We start from the raw sequence: 22,597 nt of genomic DNA on the forward strand, positions 1-22,597 counted from the left end.
ACTTCTGAACTGCAGCTGCATCTTAGAATTTATTTTATTTCAAAACAAGCATTTGAAATTCTACTGCCTTTCATTCATTGGAACAACCTCCACACTTACAGATGGCGAGAGCTCTTCACATGCAAGTTGTTTTGGCATACCCAGTATGGCATTTTAGAGAGGCATGTAGAATAATACACTTTATAAACACAGAATCTTAAGTGCATCTGTGGGACTGAAATAAACAGTGTTCCACTCAATGTTTTAAATACATACAGAAAAATGTACCTTAGGCAGTTAAAAGATAAACAAGTAAATGCTCAACAGAAGGCATGTGTGGTGCCAACGTTTCTCAAACCATGTAATATAAATATAAATTATACTAACAATACATGGTGGCTAGCAAATTAGATAATTTATTTCATTTGGTATTTTTATAATTGGTTTTGCTACATTTTGACAAAAAATCCACACTTCAAAAACAATTCTGCAGATCATGATTTAAGAGTACCTTTGTGACAGATCTTTCAGCTGTACATTGCACACAGTATTTTAAAAAGAACTCTTGATAATTTCAAGAATCCAGTATTAGCATATACGCATGTCAGTATTAATCAGAGAAAAGCTTTAATATGTGTTTAACCTACTTGACCAAGGCAGTATCTGTCATTTTCAAGATGTACTTCAGCTTTGAGGATACTGCTCTTTATATTTTTAATATGTGTTTGCATTTGTATACATAAAAATAAAGTGACAAACTTCCATTAGTATGAGAGTGAAAATTCTAAAAGCAGTAGTTCATTTCCTCCTCTTAACTGTAACAGATACTAGTTGAAGCACTGCTTAGCAGCAAAGATGGGTGTAAAGCAGCAAAATGTGTGTTAAGTGTTTAGTAAATCTTAACTCTGATGAAACTATGAAGTCCATGAAGGCAGTATGCAAAAAGCTAGTACTTCCCCATAATCTTTAATGTGAGAATTCAGTGGTTTTTGCTACATTATATTCTGCTTATTCTGATTTTGTCAGAACAGCTCCACTGCTGTCCAGCCCCAAAACTGCAACAACTGAATGAGCATCAAAATCTGCGTTTGCCTTTGAGCAGTGAGGGAAATACGACTCCTCTGACTTCCCCTGTGTGCTGTAATGCCTCACTGATGACTACCCCTCCAAAAATCGCTTCCACCCATACACATGCTGCATGAGTGCTTACTGCCTGCCAGTAAATTCAGAAATTAGGACCTTAGATATGAATTTCTTGTTACAGCAGAAGCTGATTGTTATTTTATGGAATCCTATGTACTTTGAGCATTGTAAAACAAGGGTAGATAGTTTATCTTCCTGTAACAAAAAAAGGAAGATAATAAGGAAGATATTAAACTTAAAAGGAAGATAAACTTTACACATAAACTTCAATTTATAAGTTAATGTGTAAAACTCGCACAGTTTTTAGGTAAAGAAGTGTGTGCTTATCAAAAAACTTGTCAAAAAGCTGTTACAAAGTCACTTTGAGACCTCTAACATTAAGGTTACTTGATGTTACTGCAAAACAAAGCTATTTTAAACTGAAGAAATACATGGGGTGAGGAAAGAAGGAATCTTATAAATAGTGGGTCTATTTTTAGCACAAAACACCTCACTGCTGCACAAGCAGTTGGAAGGCTGTAATAGGCCCCAGTTCACCATAGGTTCACGGCTGACAAATTCTGATACACATGTATTTACCCTGATGCCCTACCACCACCTTTACTATTACAGACCTCCAGTTTAACTTCAGAATTCAATTCACTAGTCTCAGTAATGCATCAGTACTGACATTTATGAGGAGAGATCTGACCTCAGACACTGCTGCAACAGTTATGCTTAGATTATTACCGATTGAGTAATGGACTCAGATGCTGTTCACATTAGAACACCCAGGAAAACAATATTTTTTGGGTAGTAAGCAAGTTGTAAGTACATCTTTAAAAACGTACCTCTAATATAAAAACGTCTTATAAGTACTTCACATAAATTAAGCAACTGCAGAATGGATTAACTGCACAGTTAGAATGGAAGTTCAAGCAACACTTCAATAATCACAAGACTACTTCAAAATTCAAGTTATGTTTCTATACTCAGTATTACTTTGCAAATATTATTTACAATACATAATTTTTTAACAATGTGAGAATGAATACATGGCAGAAATAATGCGATATTTTAAAGTGAATCTGCCATTACGCCTATTAGTACACATCTGGTAAACCACCTAAGCTTGGGGTAAATCAATGTATCAACAAGAAATAAGAGAAAAGTGCCACTTCAGCCATCCTAGGAAAATCTATTTCCAACAAAAAGTTGACATTCTTGTTGACGTACTCCAGACTGCAGTTGTGTTCACAGCAGTCTTCAAGGTCTTGGGATGTAGGACAAAAACCTCCTCTAGAGAAAACTGTAGGCAGTAGAGTTGTTGCCAAGATCATGTTCTTTACATATATTCTACTGATCCCAATTCAAGAAGATACTTCAGTATGCACGTACACTGAAAGCTTACAGATTCAGTGCCACTACTGCAGCTAGAAGCATGATAACCTACCACTGCTGACTGTAACAGCCTTTCCTTAAAAATCCTATGTAAGAAATGTTAGTATAAACTGCTGTAAAAAAAGAAACCCTGGAAGGCATGCAGTTACTTCATACAAATCGATGTAAACACAAACGAGGGCCGTCCCTGTGGCAGTTTGTGTTAGTGCGTGGCCCCGCACGGGTTGACGGGGGTCTGACAGCCCATGTTCTGCCCGGTCACCTGGAGCTTGAACAGCGTCCCGTCCGCACACATGCACAGCTTGAAGCGCAGCCAGTTGCCGTTATTGAACTGCTCCCCGTAAGAAGAACTCGGCAGTCGTGACGGGCTGACCATCACTGTTCCATTCAGGATGATGCTGTTTTCCTATTAAGGAGAAAAAAACAAAAAGAAGTTATAGAACTACAACCTCTAATGTAAATGTTTCTGAGAAGGACGAGCTGGTTTAATGGATAAATAACATTTCTTGGATGGCTGTAGAATCAACAATAATAAAAAAGGTATGTATACAAATGTTTAATTTTTTAATGAAAATTATAGCGATGCCTATGGATTTCTAGTCAGTGATGTACTTTGCTATTCCAGTGGTGGATCGATATAGAGAAAGACAGCAGTAGGGTGACTTTTCCCTTTACATTCTTACTAGCAATTGCAGTAAGTGTAAAACATGGACATGAAACTGAAATTGAATTCATACATGAAATTCATTCACACTTGAAAGTGCATATACCTCTATTTTTATCCTTCTTTTCCATCATTCCATATATACTGCCATCTTAATCTCCAAAAATGTTAAAGCAGTGCTAGTGAGTCTTACAGCAGCACCACAGAAGGTAATACTCCAAACTATATGCTCTGCTCTTCTGGCAAAGGTTGTCAATCCTGGTTAAGCTTCCAGAGGAAATAAACTCCTTTTGGTATTCATGTCAGTAGAGAGGCCAATAGCTTAGCTTTAACTGCATAGTAGGTTTTTGGTATTTTAACAGTAGTAAATCAATGTTACCTGAAGCTACTCAAACACTACTTAACAGCAAAGTAATAAATAATCTGTTTAAATCCTACTAAATATACTGCATGAGTAATTTATATAAAATTGAAACTACATAAAACTACATCAGTTTACTATCAACCTAAATTTGAAACTAAGCTGTTAAAAAAAAATCCTTTAATTTGAAATACTTACTGCTTTAAGTTCCATATTTCCACCCATTCGAAACTCAATTGTCTTCCCTGTGATGAAAACACCTTCATTTCCCCGGACAATGGCACGACCATCAACCTTTATGTTCAGATCACTGGTTGCATTGCTGGTAATCTAAGAACACAACCAAAAAAACTGTATTACAGATTAGTAAAAATGTGCCACTAGTGTTTGAGTAACTTTAATTACCCTAAAAGTAGTGCTGAGCAATTTAATAAAAAACTTGAAAGTACTTTTTTCCCTCCTCCTACTTCTGCAGCTTCTGCATATTTGTTATTTTCCATGTTCAATTTCAAAATAGGATTACTGAATTTTAGAAGGTATGTAAAATTAATTTTTTGTATAAAGATAACAATTCATATGAAAATTTTAATGGGATACACAGCTAACACTGGTACCAAATACAGGCTTCCTGTTAAAACAGATTATGTAAATTTACCCCTCTGTTTTCACTTAATCTGTTCCTCCTATGTATTTATAGTTGAGGGTGTTTTTTAAGCAACAGGATTGCTCACTGCTTCCAAAGGCACACTCAATCCTCTATACCACTAACCCTACTCTACTGTTAGACAAACGATGGGCTGTATTCTCATTACTTACAAAATACAAGAAACATACCCTCTCTGTAGAGGCCTTTTGTACATTCAAGATTTTAACTCCATTTGGCAGATGAAACTCATGAGTTTCATAGTCGGTGCTGAACAAAGTATTTTGTGTTCGTGGGTCAACAAATTCCATTCCAATATCGCTGGTAATAGAAGTTTTGTCTTTTTCTACACTAAGCTTGGTTGTTCCTTGCTGAAATACAATCTTCAGAAACAAAGACATGAACTTAATGATGCTTCAAATGTAACATTTATTAGCAATGTGAGTGTAATTCTGAAGTGTCGCTCACAAACTGTCAATTCATGGTATAACTTACAGGCTGATTATTCCCAGTGATCACCAAGTCTTCATTTCGTCTCCCTCCTACAGTGCTTTTATATAAGGGATGTATAACACCCATGTCAGACACCTGCTTAAACCGCAGCAAGCCACTCTCATGGAATTCCATACTGTCACAACCATTGGGACCAATTCTTATCACTGCCCAGATAACCAGGGTAATCTGAAAGAGAAACACATTTTCAAGGATTATGGTGGTTGTTTGGATCTTTCTACCACAATTATTGTATAAATTAGATATTTTATTTGAACAATTATTAATGCCAGTGTTTAAGTGAGCTTTAAGTGTGAGTTGACTTTAGTTTGTTCCTACTGAAAACATCATAACACATTTAATTATGAAAAGCATTTTAAATTATTTTTAGACATACTTGAAACAGTAACTGAAATGACTTATATATATATGAAATATTAAATCACATCCATGGTTATATCTTTTTTCTACTTAAGGGTAATAATTACTTAAACAAATTTCCTGAACAGTTCAGCTTGGTATATACTTAACGTTGAACTGCAAGAATGCATCCTCACAGATGGATGTGCAATTATGAAAAATAATTTATTATTTCTCATTGACCAAGTAATAAAAATGTGGTTATTAGAACAATGAAGCTTTAAATTGCAGTGGCTGGTTAATTCTGAATGTTCACATACAGCTCTGTAACGTAAAATATTAAAATATAACCATGTTTTATATGCCATATATCCCGAATGCCTATGTACGAGTAACACTTCTCATGGGATGACCATGATAACCAAAATAATCATGCCTGAGCTTACATCATTCTTCTTAACCTTGCTCAGACTACAAAAGAACTAAAAAGAATGCAGAAAAATGAGAATCTCCTTCAGTATGTGTTAAGTCCTCAGCCATACTGGAAACTTTTTTTTTACTGAACTGTCAGAATGAAATATGACCTAATGCTGCTTACACTATAGCTATTATACTCACAATCAGATTGATGACAGCCAAAATAAAAAGAACAACAATCACACATATGGCCAAGTTGCCTTTCCTGCCACGTAAGCCTGTCTTATGGAGACGGTCTTCATCAATTGGAATGTATCCTGCTTTGAAGTTACTGTTGTGCTCCTTATTAACATTCCTGCGTTCCACAGCCTTCTCTCGCATAGACTTCTTCACCGGGCCGTTAGAGCTTTGCTGTAACACAAGGCATGGGTTAGCTTTAAAAGGCATGTAAATTACCTACAATGGCGCACATATATGTATGCAAAAAATGTAAATTGACTAGTGGAATATATTAGATATTATGTTCAGTATTTAATTTAAGTCTGACACCCAGCTATCAGAATACACTTAGAACCACAGCAACCTCTGCTAGGACAATCACTAAATTTAAAATACAGATACTTTCAGACAATATATGGCTTAATATATAATTTTAATCATGGCAGATACGAATTATTAATGACATTATTACAGTTAAAAAACTAAAACAAGCTACCAAGAAATTAATCAAGTTTTTACCTCTCAGGGATGATACAGGACATAATCCTGTAGGTCATCTGCCAATACACATGATTTTAGTTCCCTCCATGCTCATATGTGATGGACTCTCAGTGACTATTCAAAAAAAGTGTGGTGGATACAGTTTTTAAATTAGTTTGACAGCGCAGGGTTTGCATTCAACTCTTGCTGCTTGCATACAGCATTGAGAAAGATACTGTGAGGCTTCAAACCTGGCACGGGGAACTTGGTCAGCATAGCTTTCAGGTAATAATCTGAAGTTATGAAATTGTAAGGGATATCCTGTCAATGTAACAAATTAACAGAGGAAACTCTTGTACATATTCATAGTGAAATTAACGTTTAAAGTATTTTCGTAGCTGTCCAAAAATTTGTTCTACTTCCCTTGAACGGAACAGTTTGTTATTTAGTGATTCACGTTTTCAAAGGAGCTTGATCTTTTGGATGGAATTAAGTTTGTTCACTTCAAACGAATCCTAAAGCTACACCTGAAGTAACTGCACTCGCACATATCTACACTGATATAACGAGTAACAACACCGCGTTTTCTTCCGCTGCTGAAGAACTATAAGAGATGGTGTTGAGAAAGGTGCTTGACCCGGACGAGTTTGTGGAGGCTTGGCTCCCTCGGAGATGTTCTGGGCGCAGCGTGACCCTGCAGAACTCACACAAGCTGCGGGCCCCGCAGGCACCCGCGGCTGCGTCTGGCCCCCGGCCAGCGCCAAGCGCCAGCGCGCCAACGCCAGGCGCCTCGCTCCCGGCGCGCCAAGGATTCCTGTGCCACAGCCCCGCGCCTGCGGGCCGGACGGCGCCGCTGCAGGCCGCCCCGCCCGGACGGCAGGCTCGGGCCGCCTCTCCCCGGAGGAGAGACACTGCCGGGCACAAGGCGGCAAGCGCCGCCCGACCGCCGTTTCTCCCCTCCCCAGCCGGAGCGCTTCGGCACCGCACCAGCCTCGCCCACCGTCGCGAAAATGGCGCCCCCGTCCGAGCGTCCCTTCCGCTTGCAGCACCCCCGGCCGGAGCGCCTGCTCCCCGCGGTCCCGCTCCCCCCTGGCCCCGGCGGGGACGGCGCCGCTGCCTCCCCGTGCCCGCGTCCCGTTGCGAACGGACCTGCTCGGGAGCGGCCGCCGCCATCTTTTCGCGCCGCCGCCGCTGCGCGGGGGCCGCGCGCGCCCCCTGCGGCCGCTCGCGGGCCGGGTGCCTGCGGCTCGCGCCCACCGGTGCCACCGGGCGGCCGCGGGCCGTTCTCGCGCCGCTCCCCCATTACCGTGGCACCGCCATCGCCGCGCCGGCCGCTCCCACACCACCGCGGCTGCGGAGACCCTCGGACGCGGCCCAGCCCAGGGAAAGGGACCGGGCTGGCATTACCACCTCCGTTACACCTGCGCCGCCTGAAGAGCACTCCCCGAGGGACAGCGGAGCGAACTGACATCTAGCCATGGCCAAGGACTTAAAGAGTCTGGTGGGCGGGGGAAGTGCCCGGGAGATGCACGAGAAGCTGGAGAGCTGGCAGCAGAACTACGAGGTGAGTCCTGTCGCTCCTCGGGGCCGGAGGCGCCCGCTCGGCGTTGCACAGGCCGGTATGGGACCCTGCCCGGCGCGCGCCTCCAGTTAGCGCAGTTTTAATTACTGTTAAGCGCCCACAACTTCGGTTATTTGGCTGTTTGTCCGTGACAAGGTTCCCTGAAAACAAGGGTCGGAATTTAAAAGTGAGGTTTGATCGGTACTGGGTGTGCTTAGAAGAGAGCGTTGAAGACCGATAGGTGGAAGGACGGGTGCCGTTGTGCTCCGAAGGAATCGGCTGTGGGCCAGGGGCTGTCAGGAGAACGTGAGGAGGAAGGCTGCTGAAAGCCAGAACAGGTTATCCAGCATCCCAGCTCCTCGGGGTGGGAAACCTGTTGAGTGAAAGGCTGCAGCAAGGCGGCACGGCCGCCGAAGGGCTCAGGAGCGGGCGTGAGGGGAGCTGCCGTTATCAGGGGAAGGCTGCAGACGGGTGTGGTGGGATCCGTGAAGGAGTAACAGAAAACTGAGGAGGTGAAACGGTTGAAGCAGTAGAGAAGGTGTAAAATTTGGGAAAGATGAGACTTTGCTCCGTGGAAAAAAAAATAAATTTTGACAGTTTTCACTCCTGCATCCCCAGATTTCTGTACCTTCCGGATGCAGATAGTTGGTCATGAGCCTGTAACCACTTACTGTGTGCTGTGGTTGGTGAGAAAAGAGATGCAGTGTTTTCCGGGGAAAAGAGTTTTTTTCTTTTACTTCATGGTTGAATAGGCGTTACAGTTACATAGCCAGTGTAACTCTGCGAGATTCACGGCAATGGACAGTTTTAACGAGTTTGGGAGTTGCTGGTAAAACTACCAGAGAGGAAGCCAGAGAAGGAACAGCACCGTGCATTTCAAAATCTTGCAAATGGTTGTTGGAGGTAGACCTTAGGAGGGCTGAGCAGCAGTGGGAGCTGACCTCTCCATCATGAGTTGGTTGGGAATAGTATTTCAGGTCTTGGGAAGATGAACAGTTTCAGGCTGCTGTTGCAGAAAAAGAGGAGCTACCAGATGGAAATACCGTGTTATGTTGCTGTAATGAGCTGGAAAAACACACTTTGCAGATGAGTTCTTGTGAAGGTGAGCAGGTTTACTGTGCTCCCCAAGGTCTGAGGAAAGCATGTTGCAGCAATCAAAACAACACAAGCTGATGGAGGTATGGGCGGGAATTTCAGCTGTTTTGGAAGCTTGTAAAAACCATATGGGTTTTCACCTAGAGGGTGATCTATGTGGACAGTGATAACGCAGGTTACAGGTAAAGATAAGGGAAACAGGTACAAAGTATGTATTTTTCTGGCAGGTGCAGTAGTATCCTGGACAGATTAACCCCATCAACTCCTTTTCAAAATGGCATTTGCTGAAAGTGATGTAGTTTTGCTGTTTCCTAGGTATAATGCTGTATTTTGCTCCTTCAGTAGTATATGTTTCAGTTTCTAACTTAAAAATCAGGTAAAATTGCATGGAGGCTTCATGTGACTGCTGACAAAGCAATATAAGAACCTTACATGTGTTATTTCTTATGGAAAACCAGATTTTGGATTAGTTTTTAAGTCCAAAAATATGCTAGATTATTATTTTAATAACTGTTGAAAGATTTTAACTCAACTTCAACTTGTGGTTGCATCCTGTTTATGATGGAAAAGGAGTACGTTTTCTCAAATAGTGAATGAACTGAGTCATAGAAGTCCTTATGTATTGCTCATTTGCCTATTAGAAATGAGCATTGAACAGTGAGTATTCTAATGGATCCAGTAAGAGAAGGTTGGGAAGATGTAATTATTTGTGGGGGGAAAATGCCATGATTGTAAGAGGAATAACTATAAGTAAGAAAGCCCACACAGATGTAATAATGCACATTAATTTACAGATGAATTCTGCTGATGAAAATCTGAGCAGATGCTGTGAATTATTAAAACTGAACAGTGCAATTCAAAATCAGCTCTTCTCAATTCTAAATGAAACATCTCAAGGAGGTAAATTGGTGCCTTGTCTAATTACTAACACGTTTCACATGTGGCATTTTTTCCAAGTCTGGCTTTTTCTGTAAGTGTTCTCACAATTTCTTAATGTATGTGTTTTCTTAGAAGAATGTGCAGCAAAACTAAAAAGCTGTCTCCTGCCAAGCATATGCTGTGCTGGTTCAGGAAGTGACAAGCCTACTCAGGTGTGTAAGAAACTTACTTTAAGAGACTAGAACTATGTGGATTTATACCTGCAGAGGCTTTCTTACTTAAAGTTATTGAATTTATTAACATTTTTATTTTAAAAATTAAAACAGGACAAATAAAAAGTGATACCCCTTAAGAGTTGTGGTGTCTAGTATAAAGCAGGAGTGGTGGTCTGCCAAAACCCCCGCAAAATATAAAATAACAAAGTTATTAAATGATACTACACCAGGCATACCAGTTACAGATTCGTAATTGCATGTGACATTCAAAATTTAAAGAAAAGCCTGTTGCACAGTTACTTATTTAATTCCAGTAAAGGCAGCTACATGTATAGTAGTGTGCTTTCTGGAAAGATAATACTTGCCTTCTGTGTTCTGATAACTTTTTCTGTTGTTTTGTACACATGAATTCCCAAAAAGTTTACTTGAGTTGGTGATTTAGTCAATCAGAAGGTGACTAACTGAAAAAGAACAACTGTGCAACACATCTGCAAAATGCTTTGTTCTGATGATTCGGGAAGTAAATCTGCATATGCTGACCTTCCATAATTCCTGCCATGAGGTATAAAATAAATGAATATTTTATTTTATATAATTGAGTCTTTCTTTGGTGTGCCTGAAAGGTATTGCTTATGTCTCAGTTCTCTTTGTTCTCAGTTTCTTTAGAAATGGTTGTTGCTGAAATATTTAGAAATACATCTGCCCATAATGCTCTAGTACTTTACTGAGGGAATCTATAACGTAGAACATTCAGACAGTGTGACTTCATTTCCTGGTAGGATTCAACTGAAGGAGAGCTACAGCTGAGAGATTTGGCCTGCAAACCAAAATGTGAACTTCAAGACCTGGAGGACAAACTAAATGAAACTCGTGTGCAGATCAACCAGATGGAACGAGAGTAGGGAGATTAACTGCAGTTCTTTCTGTTTGCTTTTTGGTTTTTTTTCCCTTGATTTCTAAAGGTTGATGGAGATTTATAAAATGTTTGATTTCTGGCCTAAAACCAGAGTTTCAAACTCTTAGTTCCGTATCGTGTGTATATATATCCAAAGTGGTGTACAAATAATACAGTCATATCCACATTCATAAATTGACTTGGTAAGTTTTGCTTTTGGCAGAGGTGTTGAAAAACATGCCAGTATTCTACATAAAAAGGTTTTGCATAGTCCATGACAATCCCATGTGGAGTTATGGTCTATGAAATGTTGCATGCTGAGCAAACCTTAAATAAAAAAATCAATTGAGTAGCTACAGTGGAACATTTATTGAAGGACCTACAACATGTCACAATTAATTATGCAATGTAATTGATATGTAAATATCTGAGAAGCTAAAAGCCACTGGAGGAAGAGAGTTGGATTTTCAGATAAGTGAAGAGGCCTGGGGAGTTTTTGCCTAGTTGCATAAAACATATTTTATGGAGCATTATAATATAAAAATTACTAAATTGCTTCCGATACAAGTTTGTGCAGTTATTATCAGTTCCAAGGCCATTTAAGAGGTAGCTCCAAGTGGCACATTCTCATGCATCCTATTAGCATGAGAACAATGAACATTTCACAAGTCCTGGGTCAGTACATTAAGTGTTATAATTTCATGCCTTTGCTAAGTGATTCCAATAATATCAGTTTGGATTTTCCCCATTCCTATTTCTAGAGCTCCTCTTCCCAAATCTGGTTTTCTTTCCCTGTTGTCCTTTACAGTAGAATTCTTTAGCTCTCTACAGTTCTGCTAGAAGTCATTCCTGAAGGAGCTGACTTAGGATGGAACTGGGCCATCTTTCCTCTTAAGCAGATGTTGCTGGCCTTATTACCTGTAGTCATCTCAGTCAGCTTGTTCCTTAAAAAGGTGGAACAAGAATCCTGTCAATTGATAAGTGTTAGAGATTTTGTTGATTCAGATTCTCAAAAATCTCACCAGGGTCCTTCAGTAAAGAAAAGGAAGGACATAGTGAATACCTTCAAAATAAATAGAAAATATATTTTCTTCTTTCCTTCCACTTTTGCTAAGAGAAAAGCAACAGTAATACTGGTGTTTGGAGGGAAAGCAGAGATGTTGGAATAGTTTTTAATGTTAAGTAAGAGTAAAGGACAGAAGATAAACTTCACTGGTTATCTGCCAGTCTTTAAGAATCACTCCTTCTTTTGGGGACAGTAGGAGAAGAACTGTTAGCTTTTGGTATTACTTGACTAAAATCTGTGATATCTTTTGACTGATTAATGTATTACAGCAAAGAAAAGAGCCCAGTAACATGACAGAAGACAATACATAGATTCTTAATCTGTAGGAAAGGAAACTGAGATGGTTTAGTTAATATGTTAAATATGAGAAAAAAACTAGTTTGTTTTACTGACCTGATCATCTGAGCTACCATAAGGACACCAAATGTTAACCACTGATTTTTCCTATAGCACACAGTACTATATCCACTTTCCTACCAGAATACACTTATACAATTTAAAAGTAAGATCAAGGGTCTCCTTTGTTTCATTTGTTTTTAAACTCTGGATTTTTCCTGTATCTCAGCATAAGGAAAGCATGCTGAAATTATTCAGCAAACATAAGGAGCTTGCTCAATAATTTTCCTCTTTTTTATGCTCCTGTTGTTTGATGCTGAGGATTAATTGATAGATAGTTTACATTGGTAGAAGGACATCTTGTGACTGACTGTTCTGTGTGATTAAGTCTGAAGGCTTCCCGTGCCGAACAGTGCAGCTTAAGGAGGTTACAGCAACTGGATAACTATGAGCAGAAGATTGAAAAATTGCGGGATGAGATTGCTATGCTGGATTGCAAAAAGTCTTTTATCCAGAGCAGGTAGAGGCCTTACTCAGAGGAGTCACTGAATCATAGAATTTGGTCATGTTAGGTAGCATGAATTTCTTCATAATTTAAATTGAAATATAAACAAAAGCCAAGCTTTTTTACTTCCTTATGAAGGAACGTAAACTCTTTAGAAGATTTGTTCTAATGCCCAATTATTTTATTTTAAAGCAACTATGTTAGGTTTCAGACAAAAGAGGAAATAATGCACCTTTACAAAATACATGGAAAGCAACTGTATGAAATAGAGAGTTTTTTTGTTGATGGGTCCTCTTTTAAAGAATTCTGCCCTGTAGTTGTAGTGTTCAATTTTCACTTGTTTGACTTCAGCCATACTCTTCAGTGCTACTGAAAGAGGAGCAAATCTCCAAATTATTACTAGTTAAAAGTGTGTTTCCTAGGAACAAAGTGCTTGGCCTTATATGCTTTACAAATTATTTTACTTTTACCATTTATGCTTTAGCCCATAAAACATATTATGAAAATGCCTTCATATTAGACCAACCAGCTTATTTAATCACTTTGGCTTATTTAATCACTTTGGCTCAAAATCTCACATTATCCTTGTAAAAATTAAATTGACAAAGAAATCTGCCTTAGGGAAAAGCATCTGAGGATGGTAAAGTGACATGAAGCTTCTTCGCACATGTGTTGTAGGCTTGCGCGGACCTGCTCTCCTCGCCCGTGCCGTCTGAGGCCCTGTATCTCTCCTCCATGCCGTCTGAGGGCCTGCTCTCCATGCTGTGTCAGGGCCTGCTCTCCACCATGCCGTGTCAGGGCCTGCTCTCCTCCGTGCCCTGTCAGGGCCTGCTCTCCTCCATGCCCTGTCAGGGCTTGCTCTCCATGCCCTGTTAGGGCCTGCTCTCCGTGCCCTGTCAGGGCCTGCTCTCCACCATGCCCTGTCAGGGCTTGCTCTCCGTGCCCTGTTAGGGCCTGCTCTCCTCCATGCCGTCCGAGGGCCTGCTCTCCACCGTGCCGTCTGAGGGCCTGCTCTCCTCCATGCCATCCGAGGGCCTGCTCTCCACCGTGCCGTCTGAGGGCCTGCTCTCCTCCACCGTGCCGTCTGAGGGCCTGCTCTCCTCCACCGTGCCGTCTGAGGGCCTGCTCTCCTCCATGCCGTCTGAGGGCCTGCTCTCCTCCACCGTGCCGTGTGAGGAGCTGCTCTCCACCGTGTCGTCTGAGGCCCTGTGTCTCTCCATGCCGTCTGAGGCCCTGTGTCTCTCCATGCCGTCTGAGGCCCTGTGTCTCTCCATGCCGTCTGAGGCCCTGTGTCTCTCCATGCCGTCTGAGGCCCTGCTCTCCTCCACCGTGCCGTCTGAGGCCCTGTGTCCGTCCTCCCAAGTGCCGTGCCCTTTGCGTGAGGCCCTGCTCACCTCCCCGGCTCCGGCGGGGCAGCGCTTCACACCGTGCCTGCCTCATAGCTCGCTATAACTTCATTTATGCTAAAGAACGCTTGGAGGCAGAGGCCACCTTGAAGCAATACTTCTGTGACTTGGAGACCATACATAGGATATTATACATTGCAGCTGTGGTAAGAAAGAAATATTATTTCTTAATTTACAGGCTGGAGGTGTGTTGTGAGACACTATGTCTGCACTGGATTAAATTGTGGGTAAATTAGCATTTCTGTCAAGTGCAGAAAAACTTTCTTCCTTTTTTTATTTGATTTTTCTTTCTTCCCCTCACACTTCCACATTGAACTCTCAATGTAGTGTCCTACCTGACCTGTCCCCAGATTGGAACAGAGTCAATGATTTGTTGTACAGGTACTAAAAGAAGACTGATTTGGTCTGAAAAGTAGATGATATCTGCAGTGAGCAACATTGCCTTAGTTAGAAAAATTCTTTTGGAAATGCTATATTAAATACTACGACATTACAAAGCTAAAAATCTTTCCGCATCACGCTTTCCTTATGCTTGTAGCTATGTACTTCTTTAATTTAATTGGGTCCCTTGAAACCACCTAGGTACCCCACATGTTCTTTATGTTTGCAGGAATCTTTCCGTTCGGCAAAGATGGCCTTCTGGAAGGTCAGAATAAATGTAAAAGACACTTTGGCTGTATGTCACAGAGGGGGACCTTCGTCACTTGAAATTGCTGTCCTGGATTATATAGCTTGCCACAAGGATCTGTATGACGTTTGTTGCAGTGTCCATGTAAGTCAAGGGCAGTGGGGAAGTGACGTGGGTTCTCTTTCAGGAGCTAGTAAATTCAGAATATGTAAATTAGAAGTGCACTGTAACCTGAAGGAGAAAAGAGTTACTGGATGGACTTTGTCTTGTAGCAGTTTACTTTCTAGAACAATAGTGCTGGGACTAGTATATGTATGACTTAGTAATAGCTTGTTTGATTTGTTTGTAGCAGCACATTTTTTCTGAAGCTGTTGTTTTCTGGAATAGTCCAAGGCAACATTACTGTGAGCTTTTTATACTGATTTTTAAATGTGGAAAGCTGAGAGGCATATTTAGGGGGGATTTCTATACTTGCTTGTGAATAAAATTGTTAGTGGGTACAAATTACTCATGTATGTTTATTTGCAGGAAGTAGTTTGCACCATGAACAAGAACCCAAAGTTTCTATGTCCAGGACAAGTTGATTTCGTTGTGATCAGCCCTTTGATTCGAGAGTTGTGCTGTTTGGCTTTTTCAATGCAGACACTCATTCCTCCTCTTGATGTTGCCTTTGGTATTGATGGAGAATGCTTCAATAGGAACATGTAAGAAATTTTTATATTCAGTCAGACTCTTACCATTAAAGATTTTGTAGTCTACTTGTTTCCTAATTAATATAGCAGTTCAAGATTGCTAAACATTAATTTGGGGCAAAACCCCCTGGCCTGTAGTGAATTTGGTATGTCTTTAAGGTTTAGGATAGTGTATAAATACTAGCATGTACACAAGTGTTATTTTTTTTTTAGTGAACAGCAGAGCAATTTTCTGGATACATTTCAGTCTCAAAAGCATATTTGATTTATCATTTAAGAAGCAAATAATCATCAGTTTTCCCAGTTTAGTCTCTATCTGTCTTTTTAAAAATGTTTGCATCTTTGTTCCTCCTTACTGGCCTGTTCTGTAAAAGTCATATTTACTGAGATCTGGCAGTTGGTGTCATTACCAGGATCATCAACATTTTTGCTGCAACCTCCAGGCTGTGGCTGCTGTACAACATACGAGTTGTATGCTCCCATATGCTCCCATCTCTTCTGGTTTAGAGCTGGGCAAAACCAAAACTACCTCTTAAAAATGGAAATTTTGTTAATCATTTTTCTTTCTTCTGTAGGGTCAAGCTGCTTTTTTAGCAGACAGAGAACTGTAGGGTGCTTCCATGTTGTCAAGAAAATTAATGGGATTGATAAGTCATAAAAAATTGCTCTAAAATGTGAAGCACTAAGGCGGTTTCTAGTAATAATTTAGAATAGAATGGAACTCGGGTTGTGAAGAGCTTGCGAAGTCAAGGAGAGAAATAGAGAAGATGAAAGTAGACTCTCAACAGGAGAGTGCAAAATCATACAGGACTACTCAATGATCCTATTCAAATACAGGACAGTTAGCTTTTGACACTCAAAGCTGTTGGCTAAATTAAGAAGCACCAATACTGTGGTATACTCTTGAGATGCTTTCTCCACCTACTTGGTGTGTATGGCCTTAAGAAACCATATGTAATGTGTTTTTGTGTGCTGCTGTGGGAGACACATACTCATATCTGTCTATCTAGCTAGATAAATGTGGCATATGTGTATGTTTACATGTATAACATGTATATGTGGTACACAGAGATGGAGCAAATTAAAATTGTAGAAATTAAAATATCTGTTTATTATGTGTGATAGCATTCTACAAAGGGCCAACCAAACATTGTTGTACCCTATGCCTTGCTTCATGCCTCTGGTTATGACGTTGTTTTATATAACTTGCTATTGTAATACATTACTAAAGTATAGATGCATTGCTTTTAATACAATTTCTATTATTTTGTATTTGTTTTGAGTTTGACTCCATAAAGCCAAATGTGTTATTTATCCTTAAAGGGGGCTTGTTCTAGCAAGTATTCTAGGAAGAGGGGATGACTGTGTCTGCCAAATTGCTGCTCAGAAGGTTTAATCTGTCAGTGGACACAGAGGCCCTGGCTTGTGTGGGGCTTATGGAAAAATTAAGGTCGAGTTGCCTTCTGAAGTGTGAGATGGCTTTATTAGAATGTCTGTCAGTATAAGTAAACAGTATGTTCTGCTAAGTCTGTCTTCCAAGTCCATTTCTTTTACAGGATCACATAAAGAATATGTATTTTTGTGATGTGGAAACATATCATAGCTGTAGCTACTTTTTATCAGCATTGATGATTTGGAACATACTTATCTTTTGGCATTTATATGCAGACATTTCTTGTACTGTTTGTTTCAACAGGTACTATCGTAGCTTTGACTCAGATTTCACAGCTCCCTTTGTGGCCTATCACGTGTGGCCTCCTCTGATAGAAGATGGTACTGTAATTGTGAAGGGAGAGGTAGTCACAAAAAAATTTACGGTATGTATTTTGTTAAAGAATTATGTTAAGGGAAGTCAGTGGATTTCAACACTGTTTATAAAATTTAAAAAGATATGTTTTTAACTGTTCCTTATATGGGTGGAGTAGTATATAAAGTATCAATTAGGTTTTAGTGCCTCATCCTGTATATAGGTTGAATAGTTCCCTTTTCCTTAATGCATTAATTATGCAGATGTATGCTGGTTGTCAGAGCCTGTTCTAAGGAGAAAGCTTACTTTTGTTTCCTCTCTGTCTTCAGACCTTGTCTCCAGCATGTCAAGTCTGCTTGCAGAATATGTCTTTATTAAACCTTCTCTCTCCTAAGAGGTTTATCAAACTTTTCTCTTGTAGTGTCCTCGCAGATGCAGACTTAGAAGCAGAAGCTGCAGCTGTGGCCGTCCTCTGCTGTGTGGTCAAGTAAGCCTCAGCTGAATGTTTGTAGTGTTAACAGCATCAAATATTTTAACTAGGAACATAGACAACCTGTTAAAAATTCTGATGTGCCACATGTACATTTTAACACTGGGGATAAGTGCCTTTGCTTTATGGTCTTGAATGAGGTGAAGCTGAACAGACAGATAATTATTGCCTGGTATAATGATCAGTAGAGATACTGTATGAGAAGTAGATTATAGTTAAATTCCCAGAAGTATCAACTGTGTATCTTGTATTGCTTTGCCCCTACTGACCTTGCTTTAGTGACCTTCTGAATAAATAATTGCATCATCTGCAAGTGTTTCAGTCATTTTGGAGTATATATACAACACATAGTTCCTGCCTCCTGGAATTAATACCCTAAATTTACTCCTAATTTACTAAATGCATCAAGGGAGCAAAAAATAAGTGTAGGGTGAGCAGGAAGGGAAGGTGGTACAAATAAGATATGTGAAACTTTAGCGGAGTTCTGCATACCATATGGTTACAAAACATTTTTAATTATTTCTGTTAAAAATGTGTATATTTTTTTAATTGTTAGCCAATCTTATTAAATGGATATAGGTGCCCTCAACTTAAACTCAGGTGCCCTCAACTTAAAATATTGAAAATGTGAGAGGCTTTGTGTAGGGCTCCCTTTTTTGTGTGCGTGTGTGAAGGCTGTGAAAAAAAAACAGAAAATTGTTGAACTTGACTTAGTAAGATTAGAGCTGCACTGATAGATGTGCAGATTTTCTGAATGCTGATGGGTCCCCAGGTGGCTTTCCTGGTTACAGTTCTTGGCACACCTGATTTTCCTTTTCTGTTTGTCTTGCAGGTGCCTCGAAGCCGCAGTCTTTCAACAGTGAGGGTCAAAAGTAAGTGGGCATGTTAGTTCCTAGTGATTCATGGTTTTCACACTAAGCCCTTGAACGATTGAACAAAAGAACAAAATAACGTGTTGAATGTCTCCAATTCTAAAATACTTGCTGAAGTCTTAAATTGGGTAGCCCTTTTTTTATGTGTGGAAAAAGGCTGAGATTTCTTACATGGAGGAAAGCTTGTTTTTTCACTCTACTTGGACCATTGTCGTGGTTTCTCTCTGCTGGTTGCCTTCACTGTGGCCAGTGCTGTAGTCAGTGGAACTTGCTTCCTTCCCTACACAAGAGAGAGTTTGCTGATGCACACCTGCTGTTCTTCCTGCCTTTCAAATTCCAAAGAATTGGCTAAGTGGTGGCAGTGAAGTGAGGGATTTCAGGCAGTATGAATGTGTGCCTATCTTGAAGCCAGCCCAATTTAGAGATTTAGAAAATATAGTTGCACTGAAATGTATCTTTTCCTTCCATAGGGCGCTGCTAACTGAACATCCTCCTGCAGTGCAGTACATCTGGATTCAACAACTTTGCTGGTGCCATTTCTTTTCAGAAATACTTAAATCTCTCAATAATGCAAATGGCAATTGTCACTCCAAATGGAGTTTGTGTTCAGTGTGGTTTTTTTACAATTATAGAAGGCTTATTTATAATTTTAAAAATTAAACCCTTTTGATTAAAAAAAAAAAAAAAGTCCATGCAATCCAGGATCATTTGGCAAAATTTGCAAAGCTCTCAGGAACCCATGATGTAATCTTGAAGATGGAGATAGAATTATTGCATCTAGAATGTTTGCTTCCCTCAGATTCCAAATGATGCAGTTTATCTTGACAGGATGTTTAAGATAACCTATATGGTGAATATTGCAGAGTGTTGAGATTAGCTGTTACTTGAAATCAATGTAATTAATAGGTGCTTAATTTAGAATTTTAGAAAATAGCAATAATCACAGGATGTGGCAGTCTCACACAGCAACCTTTTAATACATCCTTGTGATAGACTGAATTTTCTAACTACAATGCAGAAGTTTCATAGAACAGTCAAAAACTCCAGCAATCCCCAGGGCTTAATTGACATTTATGGATGAATGTTCATGTATCCTTTAGGAAGGCAGTAATAGTCCTTGTTTAAATACATTCTGACTTAGAAATTATTATAATAAAAATTTGTAGTTTGATACTAGAAGTATTTTGAAAGTGTGCCACTGAGTATAGACTTGAAATATTTGATTGAGGCCTCTTCAGTGTCACACTTAATGGGCTTTCATACTGTATTGATAGATCAGTAATTGTTGTGTATACAGTGAAACAGTCCTGTCCAGTTAACTCTTATTGTGGGCATTTATTGCGCTTTAAGGGTAAAAATTGGAGAGACCTGAAGAGTGATAAGATGTGGGGTGACATACCATCCCATTTGTACTGGTTGGCTCTCTGAGCCAAAAAGAGATGACCAGAGCCTGGAGAGGGTGTGCAGGTCAGTGGAGAACACCTGAAGGAATAGCAGCAAGGAATTCCAGCCATTGCAGGCAGAGAGTCAGCTTCACCAGGAGCCCAGCGTAAATCCTCTATTATAAAAAAAGCAGGTAGGATGGGAAGTAAACAGGAGAAACTATAGACATGCACAAGCCTGCAGGGCTACGGTCCATATTGGCATTCTCAGAAGTGGTGGGATGGCTCCTGTGTCTGGAGGGCTGGAATGGAAAGGCAAAGGCACTTTATGAGGGAAAGGCATGGGAGACAAATGGTATTGTCCTCTCAAAATGGTATTGTCGACCAGCTGGAGTGCATGGAGCTCTGCCTGGGCATAAATGGGTAAGGATTAAAGGGAGGGCAGGAGCGAGTGGGGAGCTGCTAGAGGCCACCTGGCCAGAAGACTGAGTCAACGAAGCCCATTAGAGACAGGTAGGAGCAGCCTCGTGTTTGCAAGCCCTGGTCCTCGTGAGAGACTTCAACCACCCTTATACCTATTGAAGAGACAGCACAGCAGGGCTCGGGCAGTTTAGGAGGTTCCAGAAGTGCACTGATGGTAACTTCTCCAAGTGACAGAGGAACCAATGAGGGGAGATGTATGCTGGACCTCATTCACACCAACAAGGAGCAGCTGGTGGGGAATGTGAAGCTCAAGGGCAGCCTGAGCTGCAGTGACCACAAAGTGTAGTTTGAGATCCTTGAGTCAATGAGAAGAGTGAGAAGCAAGCTTGCTACCCAGCGCTTCAGGAAAACAGACTTCGGTTTATTCAAGGATCTCCTTGATAGACTGCTGTGGGATTGAGCCCTGGAGGGTAGAGCAGCCCAAGAGAGCAGCATGATATTCAAGGGTTGTCTCTCCAGGGTGAAAAGCAATGTTTTCTACAAAGATAAAATCAGGGAAGAATACCAGGAGACCTACATGGATAAACAAGGAGCTCCCGAACAAACTTAAACAGGTAGTTTACAGAGGGTGGAAACGGGGAAAGGTAACCTGTGATAAACACAGAGAAATTGTCCCAAAAGCCAAGGAACTGTTAAGGAAAGTAAAAGCACCAGCAGAAGTAAATTTGCCAAGGGCATAATACTTAACAAAAAAAGTGCCTTCAGGTGCATCAGTGATAAAAGAAAGACTAGGGAAAAATATGAGTCCTGTCAGGAAGAACACAGGAGACCTAGTTACCCAGGACATGGAGAAGACTGAGGTATTCAATGACTTTTTTGCCTCAGTCTCCACCAGCAAGTGCTCCAGCCACATTGCCAAAGTTGTAGAAGGTGAAACCTACTTGGGTTAGCTGGGAGGAGTCGGCTAATAAAGAGGAATGGGAATGATGGAATATTCCAGAAAATAAAAACTTTAATAAAATAACAACCATGGTGCAGGGTACAGAGACTAGATTCCAAAGACCCCTTGGGCAGGGCAAACGCTGCCAGGTGTAGGGGCACAGGTCCAATCAGGAAGGTGAACTCAGAACATGACTTTATAAGAAAAAAGTCCTGAACCAACGGAGAAGGAAAACTAAACTTGACCAAATATAGGAAGGTTCTATTAGCATACTACTCCCAAGAACCCACTGTTACCACTGTGACCTGACTAGGTGCCCCCCCTTAGTATACTGTCTGCCGCAGTCTGAGGTCAAAACCCTCTGTAAAAGCATCTGAGGTAAAGATCTTAGCAGGACAAGATTCCACAAAGAACTGTCTGCTGTAGAAGGAAAATGAGCCTTAAGGTGCACAAGTCCCTGGCATCTGGTGAGTAACATCCACAGGAACTGGCCAAGGAAGTGACTAAGCCACTATCCATCATGTTTGAGAAGTCATGGTAATCCCATGCAGTTCACATAGACTGGAAAAGGGCAAACATAACCCTCATTATTAAAATGGAAATAAAGAAGACCACTGCTTGTGGAGAAATCAGATGCATCCTCATTGTTTACACTTTGCAGGACACACAGCATTTTAAGTGTAAGAAGATGTCTGGTGCTCTCTGGCCTATGAGATGTTTTTGTTTTGACTGCAGAAACTGAGGGGGAAAGCCATTAAAAGGAGAAGAGGCACAAAATCAGATAAAACAATCCAAAAATGTTGCCAGGAGAAGCAGGGTTAAGATGCGACTGGCTATTGTGTGCATGTGTGTGTGTGTAATGTGCAGCAAAACCAAGGACTCACAGCATGGACTTGGTCGGCTGGTCTTGCTGGACAATGCAGGGTAGCACTACTTACAGTTCGGCTGGGTGCTGTCCCTCCTGCACGTGGGACCCTCCTGGCAGGATGCAGGACTTGTGCTCTCCCTTGGCATGTACCCAGACAGGGGCTGTGGTTTGTAGAACACCTTGAAGCAGAGCAAAAACCTTATGAAACCTTACCAGAATGACTAGAAAGGGCTAGTGGGCATTTTAGATGAAAGCTTATGTGTTAACCTGATGGAATCAACTTAGGTAAAAAAAAAAAAAATAAATCTCATTTTCTTGAGGAATTGTTTGTCTAAGAAAGGCTCCGGACTCCTTTGCCCAGCATAGGACACAGAGCTGAATATTTTCCCACGAGATGGCACTGTTGCCTTAAGAACAGAAGAATCAGCTTTTAATTTCAAGTGCAGTTTTAAAAGCTGT

The 22,597-nt window shown here is 40.7% G+C and overlaps 2 protein-coding genes across 19 annotated transcripts in view; one reads left to right on the top strand and one right to left on the bottom strand.

Moving 5' to 3' along the window:
• Positions 1–16: 16 nt before the first annotated feature.
• SGCB (sarcoglycan beta) lies at positions 17–7,333 on the bottom strand. Of its 2 annotated transcripts, none has more exons than XM_021528637.3 (6): positions 7,288–7,333; positions 5,641–5,850; positions 4,666–4,851; positions 4,362–4,553; positions 3,726–3,857; positions 17–2,908 (listed from the first exon to the last, which is right to left on the bottom strand). In XM_021528637.3, the coding sequence occupies exons 1-6, from the start codon at positions 7,309–7,311 to the stop codon at positions 2,705–2,707; spliced, it is 948 nt and encodes a 315-aa protein (XP_021384312.1). In that variant the 5' UTR covers positions 7,312–7,333; the 3' UTR covers positions 17–2,704. The 2 variants fall into 2 exon arrangements, with proteins under 2 accessions (XP_021384312.1, XP_085434753.1); XM_085578627.1 differs by having other exon boundaries at positions 6,178–7,333.
• A 30-nt stretch (positions 7,334–7,363) lies between these two features.
• The window catches only part of SPATA18 (spermatogenesis associated 18), a 124,015-nt gene continuing 108,781 nt past the window's right edge, over positions 7,364–22,597 (top strand). For 10 of the 17 annotated variants that reach the window (XR_014955095.1, XR_014955094.1, XR_014955098.1 and 7 more), the window contains exons 1-13: positions 7,364–7,702; positions 9,589–9,694; positions 9,806–9,885; positions 10,668–10,786; positions 12,574–12,705; positions 13,369–13,698; positions 13,813–14,242; positions 14,707–14,868; positions 15,253–15,428; positions 17,113–17,233; positions 17,585–17,650; positions 18,486–18,525; positions 18,996–19,055. Coding sequence is in view for 7 of the 17 variants with exons in the window: in XM_085578610.1 (XP_085434736.1) it covers positions 7,616–7,702; positions 9,589–9,694; positions 9,806–9,885; positions 10,668–10,786; positions 12,574–12,705; positions 13,369–13,698; positions 13,813–14,242; positions 14,707–14,868; positions 15,253–15,428; positions 17,113–17,233; positions 17,585–17,650; positions 18,486–18,542 (1,866 nt within the window). In the remaining 10 variants the exon portion in view is untranslated. The other 7 variants (XM_085578611.1, XM_085578612.1, XM_085578610.1 and 4 more) reach the window with 7 other exon arrangements.

This window comes from Lonchura striata, chromosome 4 (assembly GCF_050655825.1).
Source record: "Lonchura striata isolate lonStrDom1 chromosome 4, ASM5065582v1, whole genome shotgun sequence".
Classification (NCBI taxonomy): domain Eukaryota; kingdom Metazoa; phylum Chordata; class Aves; order Passeriformes; family Estrildidae; genus Lonchura; species Lonchura striata.

Coding starts and splice junctions, on each gene's coding strand:
- SGCB (XM_021528637.3), bottom strand. CDS start 7,311: ATGGCGGCGGCCGCTCCCGAGCAG. Junction 5,851..7,287: donor CGGCGGCCGCTCCCGAGCAG/GTCCGTTCGCAA, acceptor CTTGTGTTACAG/CAAAGCTCTAACGGCCCGGT. Junction 4,554..4,665: donor TCACTGGGAATAATCAGCCT/GTAAGTTATACC, acceptor TTGTTTCTGAAG/ATTGTATTTCAGCAAGGAAC.